This window comes from Oreochromis niloticus, linkage group LG4 (genome assembly GCF_001858045.2).
Source record: "Oreochromis niloticus isolate F11D_XX linkage group LG4, O_niloticus_UMD_NMBU, whole genome shotgun sequence".
NCBI classification, from domain to species: Eukaryota; Metazoa; Chordata; class Actinopteri; order Cichliformes; family Cichlidae; genus Oreochromis; species Oreochromis niloticus.
The window spans coordinates 22519748-22530949 of NC_031969.2; the positions used below are offsets into that span (position 1 = coordinate 22519748).

The 11202-nt window shown below is 43.7% G+C and overlaps 1 protein-coding gene across 2 annotated transcripts; it reads right to left on the reverse strand.

The window, feature by feature from the left end:
* Nucleotides 1-3218: 3218 nt before the first annotated feature.
* Nucleotides 3219-9715, reverse strand: metrnla (meteorin like, glial cell differentiation regulator a). Of its 2 annotated transcripts, none has more exons than XM_003442116.5 (4): nucleotides 9320-9715; nucleotides 7246-7634; nucleotides 4208-4267; nucleotides 3219-4067 (listed from the first exon to the last, which is right to left on the reverse strand). In XM_003442116.5, the coding sequence occupies exons 1-4, from the start codon at nucleotides 9415-9417 to the stop codon at nucleotides 3754-3756; spliced, it is 861 nt and encodes a 286-aa protein (XP_003442164.1). In that variant the 5' UTR covers nucleotides 9418-9715; the 3' UTR covers nucleotides 3219-3753. The 2 variants fall into 2 exon arrangements, with proteins under 2 accessions (XP_003442164.1, XP_005468710.1); XM_005468653.4 differs by lacking the exon at nucleotides 9320-9715 and adding an exon at nucleotides 7812-8450.
* Between the last annotated feature and the right edge of the window lie 1487 nt (nucleotides 9716-11202).

Below are 11202 nucleotides of genomic sequence, written 5' to 3' on the forward strand. Positions count from 1 at the left end.
TCACGGCACAGATTCAATTTTGTAAGATACGATGAAAAGGAGATTGATGAACAGCACAAGGTAAATTTTCCAACATGATAAATATTCCACTCAAATAATCACTGAAGAAGAAATTTTCAAAGAAGATAAAAATTACCTGACATTGGGGCAGCTGGGGCTCAGGAGGTAGAGCTGGTCGTCTACTAACCAGAAGGTGGTTCGATCCCTGGTGTCTCTAGTTTGCATGCTGAAGCATCCTTGGGCAACATACTGAACACCGAGCTGCCCCTGACGCTTCCATCCGAGTGTGAGTGTTTGTGTGAATGTTAGGCAAAATGGTTAGGCACAGAAAAAAAAAGTTCTTGTAAAAATGTGTGTGTGAAAGGGTGAATGAACCTTGCAGGAAGAATGGAGTAGAAAACCACTATATAAGTGCAGTATATTTACTATGGAGCAGCATTTTAAAGTAGTTAGTAGAGAAGGAAAACCCATCCAGCAAAGCCAGCTGTCAAAAACAAGGCAGTCGAAACAAATGTACAATTTTAGAAAACACAGAGCTGAGCTGTAATTTTGTATAATAAACATACATCTACAATCCATAAACTGAAGTCAGTTCTGCCTCATCAAATACAATGAACACTAAACAATATAAAAGGCATAATAATATTCCACATGACTAATAAACAGAAAAAAGGGCAAATTTAAAATGGATTTAAAATCGTATAAACTATGTTCACCATGTACATGTCACTGCATTACAGAAGTGTCACGGCAGATTTGTGTCAGCTTGGAGGCGTTGGGACTGCAGCTGCAGAGTAAGTTGTGGCTCAGTGTGGGTGGCAGCTATCTGGCCACTGGGGCGGTGTGTTTATGTGTGCTGGGGTTAGAGCCACGTGCACAGTGGAGGCATACACACTAACACACTAGCACACACACGCACACACACATCCATGCAAACAGAAAAACCACAGAGACTTTATTGATTCCGGCTAATCAAGGCGGCGGTGTGTTGGGGGTTGCCGCGCATGCATGTGTGTGTGAAGTCAACACATTCCCCACATTCCAGCACTTCCCAAAGAGGCACCGAAATATTAACCACTACACGAAACTCAGAAACTCGGCCTCATCCTACTGCAGGGGTTCTCCTGCTCTTTAACTTTCCTTCTGACTTTGCACCCTGGCTGCAGTTTCAACAGCAGTTTTTTTTTCCTTCTTTTTAAAAAAATTCCACCCACAAGATGACCATGCAGTGACTTCTGGCTGAATCACGCAGACAGCACAATGGCTCCACATATTTATGTCTGGTCGAGACTGATCCTTCTCAACTGGTAATACAACAAAATCTGACCTCGCCCATGAAGGTTTAACCGATTGCATGTGTGCAATGCATTAATTGAATGCACGCCCTCGTGACACGAGAGCCTCTGAAGAACTGCTCACCAGCTGGCTACACTGACTGGAAAATATACACGATGATCATCATAATTGTATTTATATTGTTGATAGCTTTTTTTCTTTTCTTTCTTTTTTTTTTTTTTTGCAAAGCTGCTTCAGTAATGTATAATCAAACACTTTTTTGATTTAAGCCATCCTGTGGAACTTTGCACCCTGGCCTGATATTGGTTAATCTGTGATTTTTCCCCTTTAATTAATTGTTTAGCTTTTAAAGGATAAGAAACAATGTGTATAAGAAAGAAAGAAAGAAAGAAAGAAAGAAAGAAAGAAAAAATCCATTCCAAATTATACAAACTCTGAAAATAGCCTCATAAAACACAGGATGTGTACAGCTTGCCTGGTATAGATACTTATATGAAATTTAATAAAGGGTACACAACACAGCAGTCATGTAGAGATATAAGTGTGCACAGGAAACACCTGAACACTCTGTGTGTTTGTTACCTGAAGTGAAAATGCCGTTTGGCCCGAGAGAAAGGAGAGAGGGTTCTTTTGAGAACCAGTGAAGGACCCAGCAGTCAAACAATACCCACTTACCCTCCTCTTCCTCCTGCTCCTCTAACTCCATGGCTCCTGGTCTTAAAGCCAGAGCAAAAAAATGTTCACAGTAAGGAATCATTACCATAGAAACTCTGTTTGCATTTCCCAGTGAGCAATTCCAGGACCTCTGGCTTTTTAGCTGGAATCCAGACATTCATTTCAATGGGCAGTGCTGTCTGGAAAAGCTATTGTCCGTGTGGGGCACCTTACTGAAAGACATTCTAGGTACATTTCCGTTTAAAGTGAAAAGTCAGACAAAAGGAACCTTGGCCATGAACTGGATGTCATCTCAACAGGCTTGGCTCACAGGCTGCATCAGCTGGTGCTCCACAGCTACAAGTTCCAATATTCTGATTCTTCGTGTTTTATTTAGAGGTGATGAAAATGAAAGGGTTTCATTTAAATGTGGAGCCTGAGCAGAGTTGTGCACGTCATTCAAAATTAGCGTGGTCGGAGAGAGCGACTTTATGCTGCGTGCCCCGTCACAGGGTTGTATTCAGGTTTGTCTTCAGTCGTCTCTCCCATACTAGACTGCTGCGCTGGAACAAAGGGGCCTTTCACATTGACCTTGACACACAGCCACCCCATCACCACAGGAACCAGTGCAGAGGAATCCACCCCAACTCTCTGATATCAATCTCTCTGTACCCCTGGCAGAGTCTCAGCTCAAGGCTGAGGTGAAGAGGCTAATGCACATCGTATGACTGTGTTTTCATTCCAATGGAGAATCAGGTGAAAATGAAACTCTCTTTAACATCTTTGTGAATATTGTTTGAGCTACTTCAACCCACCATGTTTCTTTAAAATTGCAGCATTTAGGCTCAGAGCACTATTGTGTCCCTATATTAGGTTCATTATGGCCAAAATGATTGAATATTATCAATGAGGGTTATTTTCTAATAATTTGGTTTTGTTTTTTTTAAGATTAGATATTGATACACTTCTTTAAATAAAAAAAAAAAGTCCTTACTATTTTGTTTTCTCAAATGTTGCTTTGCTTTTCATTCCTTTGTGTTTTGTATTTGTTTTGGACCTCCAGGCCACCATAGTTTTATCTAAAATATAAAATTAGAAATAAAAGCTTAAGTTAAATCATGAGTCAACAAAGTAGTTAAATAATTATCTTCCGATTACTAATACTTTTGTCTAAAATCTGCCACAACACCCACTTTAATACACACACACACTGCTCTGCACATCTGTATACACGAAGAGTATGCAAACATCACACATGTAAGCATGCACATGGGAATAAAAGTTTTTATTCTTCTCAGTGGCAAAAAAAAACAAAAAAACTTTTTGGTTTCTTTTTTTTTTTTTTTTTTAAACAATTGTACAACCTGAAAAAAATAATTCAGGTTTTAAACTGCAATAAATTTTTAAACAAAATAAGAGTCTTTCATTTTATACATCTGTCATAAGAAATAAATTCAGAACTGTACATCAAGTTTTTTTTGTTTTCGTTTTGATTTTGAACAAAGCACACAGAGCTTCAAAATGTACAATATTCATTCACATTTTATACACATAAACACCAAATGGGGTCTGCTACATTTAAAAGTTTGCGATTCCTCGTGCGTGAGAAAGGCGGTCTGAACACATTCCACGTTGCATCACCGGCGTTCGGCTAGCACGCTGCTTGGCAACATCCAGCAGCTCCAGTCATTGTCTCCAAAGAGTCACGGCGCAGCAGGAGAGGAGAGGGGCTCTGGGCCACTGGGCCAGTCTCCTCAGTTACTGAGGGCTTGTTCCATCTCCAACTGTGGGCAGACGACCTGCTCAGTTAGTGTCCACGTGACAGGGGTTGGTGCCCTGCTGCTGTGCTTCATGATACAACCGCAGGAAGTCTTTGTAGCGTGGGGCGCAGCCCATCCAGGCTTCCCCAAACCTCACGGCCCCAGTGAACAGAAACTCCCCCTCACCGGACCTCACCCCACACTGAAGGGGCATTTTGATACGGCCAGTCCAGCTCCGTACCCTCACACCCCCAGATACAAAGACGTGGGTTTTCTGTCTGTAAAGGTGACTGATCTCCACAGTGACAGATGAGTGCTCCTCCTCCTGATCCACCTTCCTAATGCTGCCTCGTGCCACTGGAAAAACCGAGCAGGAAGATGGGATTTAGAGACTGGTAACAGCAATATTTCAAACGGTGGTGTTTTTATTGGACATCTACGCCAACCATGCAACAGCAGGAAGCAGGAAGCCTATAATTCTTCAAAACAGCACTTACCAAAGTCACTTGTGCAGACAGCTAGAAGCACTTCAGTGTCACTGCAGGGCTGACAGGACGCTATGTGGAAATAAAGAAAAAGGGTGGATGAGTTCAGAGAAAAATGGTGTGCAAATAAAAAAAAATAAATAAAAATGCATGTGGCGTGATAAAAATCGTGTTAACAGGCCCACAGATTTACAGTAAACACACATCTGTGGCCGTGTTTGACTAAGTGTTCCTCACATACAGACAATTAGGGTCACAGTCATTTCCATTCTGACAAATGAATATTTATTTAGAAATGAGAGACCAGGATTCAGCTGAGCTCAGAGTTATACACCAGACAGAGGCACGCTGCTGATAGTAAGCACAACTCAAAAAGCTAAGAGTGTGTGTGTGTGCATGTCTAATGCTCCTGGGAGCTGTTCAGTCAGCTTCCCTTGCCAAAACAGGAACCCCTTGACACCCCATGACAAACAAGGACCAGATGACGGGTATAAGAACAGTAAAACTAGTAGAGGTTACATCTGACCTGAGCTCTCACAGCACTCCTGCAGGCCTACTTAGACTGCAACTATAACATCAAGGGGGGCTTACAAAGAAAGCCCGCCTTCAGAAGAAGCAAACAGAGGATAGATTTTGCCTATTTCACACACATCTTGCATTACACAGGCACAGGACAATTAAAGTGCAAGTAATTTAGTTTCCAAAAAGAAAAAGTGAATTAAATACAATAGCCCACATCAATTATTTAAAAGTCTGCTCCAGGCACCATTTCACCTTTGATTGGGGTCTGCATAGCAGCAACTCAGCCTGCCCCCTCCTCCAGACTGTTTTATAGCAGGAGAAAGGGCCCTTAATGAGAGCAGTCAACTCCGTGATTAGTTGACTCAGGTGGTCCTGTGGCTGGCCTAACCATTATTAACCCCTAGACCTGCTTTGGTTTTCCTTAGTAGTACTCTGAAGCAGGTGGGGATAGGAGGAGGAGTGGGAGCAAAAAGAGGACTGTCTAGTCAGCAGTGGGTTGAGGGTGAGGAAGGAGCAGTCGTCTGACCACAAAATAAGTGGAAGAATGTTTAAATAATGTTAACTCAGGTGGGCCCGGTGCGCTGGAAAGCACCCTAACCTAACCAGTCATAAAACTGAGCATAAATATTAATTTGGTGTGTGCAATTACATCTAATAAGACTTCTTGCCAAAGCGGTGATGTTCACCCTTGGTCATATTTAGGAGCGCAGCTTAACCTTATTTTTAGCTGGCTTGTCTGATGATGAGTGTACAGAGGTGAGGGATCTTTGAGGTCAGCTAGTGTAGCAACACAAGGCACTGCGACATCACTAAAGAGAGCTCAAGGGTCAAACAGCCACAAGCTTGGATGGCTTAGTAGCAGCTGGAGAGCCAAGACTTCATAGAGACCAACCTCGCCCAGAGCAGAGTGCAAACTCACTTTGAAGTGAGCCTGCGTACTGCCATAGCATCAGGCAGAGCACCGAGGACTAAACCATGCAGTGTTTTTTTTTTCCTCTCTTTTTTTTTAATGTTTTTCTCCAAGGAAGTCAAACATGAAATAGAACCGCAGGAATGGGCTGAGAACCGAGTCAGCATCTCTTTCTGGCCCTCTGCACATGCAGCGCCACTCTGATCAGAACCACTTCACAGGAGCACAGAGGGATGAGGGATGGGAGGAGTGGTAAAGGAGGGAGTGGAGGGGCACATTAGAGTGTCCCTGAAACATCTGGGACCAGATGCATTCCACTGTAATGGAGCACAACTTGCTAATACCGCTCAGCAGAGACGAAACCCACTTCAAACGACTAGGAAGGGGAAGGGGAGGTAATATGAAGGGAGAGGAACGAAAAGGAAAAATACGAGAATGACAAATAGGCAAGAAAGAAAATTAAGAGGTAGGAAATAGTGAGGCTGAGGACAGGAAAAGGGAGAATAAGTCAAGCGAGCTGAAAGGGAGGTTAAGGGAGTGACAGCAAGGGAAATACAAGCCTATATGGTCCTAGAAGTTCCTCCCAACATCTGGTTGGAGATACATTCCAATTTGATGGTGAGCAACTCAATCCCAGCACAGTAGGTCAGAGAGAAGAGGAAAGGAAGAAACAAGAAAAAAGAAAAAGAAAAAAAGAAGGAGGAGGAGCCGCCGCAATCAATCTGTGACCCCAGGCTTCAGATGACACGAGACCAGTGTCTTTGTGAATCATCCCAGCCCTATCTCAGGCCACATTACAGCAGCAGATTATACTACAGAGCTGAGCCGAGCGAGCTAATGTGGTCAAAACAACTCCTACTCTACGTTTAACCCTCTCTCTGTCTGTTTCTGTCTGCTGTGCCAGATAATGACGCAGGATGTGAATATGTGAACCCAGAGAGCCGTAAAAACAGATGTGGGCCTGATACTGCTCATATTTTGCTTTAGGTGGAAAAGAAGAAAAAAAAAAAACATAGCTGCACAGCTTGAAAATGTGCAGGTTTGGCAGGTACGCAGCGTGAAAATACACGACTGTTTTTCATTGGAGGCCCTCTGTTTGACTGTGCCCCTCCACACACAAGCCAGGCAAAAAAAAAGAAGAAGAAGAAAAAAAGGAAAACAATAGAAGCTTACAGTGCGACGTTCGAGTCAAATCAAGTCAGAATGTTTGGAAAATGAGCTGAGAGGTTAACGTTTTATCCCGAAAAACTAAAGTTTAAAAGCCGATTTTGACATTTTAATCCTCACAGTGAAAATATGAGTCTGACAAGAAACCCCCCCCCAAAAGAAAAAAAATCGTTAATGTAAACACAATGCTACTAGAAAAAAAAAAGTCTTTGGCTGTAGTATTTGCAGCATGCTGGAGCAAATGTTGAGTTTCCTACTATTAGAGTCCAACTTAATGAAAGTTTCCACCAGTAGATGGCTGCATTTAGTGCTCGATGCGCACCACAGGGACAGAGCACAAAGGAACTCAGTTCTAGAGGGAATCTAAAGTAAGTCCTTTATAGGAGCTACACAGATCAAAGAAGAAGCAGTTTTCAGGGGTATCACTAAAGATGTCAAAGATGCATCTTACCACCGAGCAAGTGCGGCCCCGCCTTGTGCCTGTCGCTGACCAGCTCGTACTGGAACGCCGTAATCCGCCGACTGATGTCCATGTGGGGGACAGCCTCAATAAAGAGCGCCCCTTCCTGAATGCCGAAGCAGTGCACCTTGCCCTGAGCCTGGTCCTGCTCAGGCAGCAGTAACCTCAGCTTGCCGTTGCGGTCCAGGTAGATGTTGGTGCCGCTGGACTCGGCGGAGGGTTTAATGCAGACAGAGAGCCGAGCGGTGGCGGGAGAGACCATGTTGGGTCGGAGGTTGACGATGATGGCCCCTGTGGGATAAAGCCACTCTAGAGAGCCTTGGGAGCAACGTAGGTACACCTGCTCCACATCCCTGGTGTGGCCTTCATGGGTCAGACCGCTGGATAAAGAAAGGAAAAAAAGGCACAACATATCAAACAAGCTGCAATAAAAGTGGCATTCCTCTGGAAAGCTTTAATTTTTTTTTCAAACCCCCTTTACCCAAATAAGGAATAAAGAGACTTATTCACTAATCTAAAAATGATTTTGGGGGCATTTATAGCCTGAATTAACTGACCAAGTTGAAGACCTCTGGCAGACCCAAAGGACATTAAACCACATTCCTCCTGAAGCATTATTAAGGCCGTGCGCAAGACTGGCTGCATGACCAGTCACGAGCCGGAGCAGCCAAAATGACCTCAGCTCCCAACACACACTCCCCGTACCGCATTGTTCCGCCCAGCGCTTTGGCAAAACGCACCACTGGCAAGCTGCCTTTGGGAAGGGTTTGGAGGCAGAAATGGATGAATGGAGGGACACAGGGGCTTCTGGGCAGACAACAGCAGCAACAGTAGCTGGGACTGCAGCATGCAAGTGCAAATGCAGGTCACGCACCGAACCTCCCCTTGCTTTCAAGCCACCAAAGAGACTGGAAGAGACTTGTCCGGGCAGCACTTCGGCCTCTGGCGCCAGCATGACCAAATGACTCCCTCCAGAACTTAATGCCTGGTCGGGGTTTGAAAACTCCGGCTCTGTCAGTCATTCTGTGGCAAAGCCTGAGGCAGGAAGCCATCAGCAGTCTACCAGCATACGCATGCCAAGCTAGCGGTTTGACTCCGGAGGAGAAACGCCTAGTTTCCTGAAAATGAGATGCTGAAATTCAAAATTTGCCATAGATCTCAAAAGGAACCCGCGGCACATGCTGAGCATATGCCTCTGCAGCCCCATAACCAGGCTCTCCTCAGCATGCCTCTAATTAAGTCCTTTCTAACTTCATCACTTCTGCAGGCAATTAAAGGAGATTAGTCAAGACTCTGCCTAATGAACAACAGATTATTGGTGGAAAGCTCAAAAGTATGGGCAGCCCCTCCTGACTGCAGGATGATGAAAAAAACAACAACAAAAAAACAAAAACCACACTTATTTAAGGCGCAGCTCTGAAGTGCAAAACAGATTTCAGCAGATGTTTGATGGGAGGTGAAACTTTCCAGTGCATGCTTCATTTCCTGACATTTATCAATCATACATCTCTGTGTGGCTACCTTTAATATCTTGAGCCTATAAGTGTGTGCATATATCCCCCCACACTTTTTGGGGGGGGGGGGGGGGGGGGCGGATAAAACAGAAGTAAAAAGGATAAATAAATTTTTAAAAAGGCGATTTGTGTGTGGGATGTCATAAACATGGTATTTTTATACTCCAAAGTACTCCCATCATGTTATTAAAATCTGTGGCTGAACCATCGTGTCATTCATGTCCAAAACAACCCCAAACACACGTGTCTCTGACATTACTACACTTTTCACACACAAAAAAATACTGTAGTTTCTTAACTTATATCACAAAGTACACAAATCTTTTATTTCCTACAGCCAACATAGGGGCTAACTTTGCTTTAATTTATCGTCTAACCCTGCCGCCTGCTTCCCACATCACCGCGGTGTCTTGAGTTTCAGTCACAGTCATTTCAGGTCGCCACCAGCAGCTTTCATGTTTGCTCACATCCTCGCTTTTTCTTATTTAGCAGTTTAGTTTGACGTTCAAAATACATTCAGTTAAAAGGGGGAAAAAGTCTGTAGCCCTCACCTGCCCTTCCAGCTGCACTGGTCGCTTGAGTATTGGCAGAAAGAAATCCTAAAGAGAAGGAAAAGCGGCAGCAAGGAGGCCAGCATCGGGGTGAGCATGTTTATCTCGCCTCACTTAGCCTCCTCTTGAGTGAAACTACGATAAAGTCCACCGCCGTCTCTCCAGCTGCATAGCGTTTCCATGTGCCACGGTCCGCTCCGTGCGCTCCCCGGGGTTTCTTCTTTTATTCTCGGAAAGTTCAGGGGATTAAAAGCGCTTTCCCCTTCAAACACACACACACACTCGCTCAGTAGCTCCGCGCAGCGCTGACAGCGCTCCGTAAAATGTGGAGTGAGTTCAGCTCCGAGTCTGCCTCAGCAGCCCTGATTGCGCTCTACGTCACACCCGAGCGCTCTGTGTGTGCTGCGTTCAGGGACCTCATCTCAGGCTCCGATTTTAGACTGTCGAAATTTTGCGGGTTTGTGTCCTTCCAAATATTAAAGTTGGTTGAATATTCAGTACGTTGTCTGTTGTAAATGCGCCATAATTAATTATATAGGGTATATCAAATGATTTATCTTGGTGGCGGTAGCTGGCATAGCTGAAGAGGGGTTATTTGTGACAGAAGCATAGCAGCAAGACTGAAAGGAGACCTGCTGTTATGTGTAGTTTGGAGACGGTGGCGCTTACAAGAAGTCAGGAGGTCAAGTTGAATGTGGATCTGGGATAGTTTGGACAAGGTCATAGGAGGTTCGTGAATGTAGTGAAGGAGGATATGCAGAGGATTGTTGTGAGAGAGGAGAATGCCAAGATAGGGCGAGATGGGGGCAGACGATTTGTTGTAGTGACCCCTCAAGGGAGCTACTGAAAAAAATAGCTATGCCACATGTAGGTTAATATAGGTTAATCACCTAGAGATTCCTTTAACAGGTTGGGTTGTAGTCAGTTGTCTAAACACAGATCATTTTCGCCGAGGGGAGACAATCCTATTCTGTGACTGAAAACACCAGAATGTTTTAAAGAATACTTATATGGCTAATATCGAATTCTTGATATGATTGCAGATTGGAGTTAAGGTAACTTGCTTAAAACTGGATAATATAATCATGTCAAACAATCCCCAATATCCCTGTTATTTTCTGCGAATGTTTTCTGGTTAGTTGCTCGACTCATGTGACAGTTCCGACAGCACTTGAAAGTTGCATAAAACTTGTGTAGAAACCACAGCAGCTCCGCAATTACAACACTTTGACATTCGTCGAATAATTCAACAGAATACACTTTATTGGTTTTTGTAAGAAATCGGTCTATAAGAGGTCTTTTATATCCCTCATATAAAGTGTTTTATAGTGCTGTGGGTATCTGTCTCTATGAACAGAAATACTATTGTTTCCTGATGCTGGAGCCGCAAAGTTCCCTGTCAAATAATGAGATCTTAGTGCAATGAGGGTAAAGAGGAAAGCGGTAAGGAAGCAAAGTGGCAGGTATTCCTGGCAGTGTCCTTTCAAAGGAAAGGTGCATAGACTCAATTACCTAAAAGTGGTATGTTGGCAATACTGGCATGCTGGTGAAACTCTACTATTATAATGGTTTAAAAAAATCCCCCATAGTCCTTTGTAAGTCAAATTAAGTTTAGCCATACTACAGTCCAGTTGCATTCTTGCCTTTAGCTTTGCCATATACTTTTATAGCAACCATCAATTGTACATTATGCTGAGATCTGAGGGCTAAAAAAGGGCTGACTATCAGCTGTGGTTTCATGGTCTGGCTGGAGCTCTGTAGACATCTGCAAATACTGGCCACATGAAGGAGTTAATTAATCAAAGTCAAGTACTGGTCAAGTAAAAACAAATTTGCATGTTTCTTTATGGGAAGTAATGATGGTATTATCCATTATGTCTGTT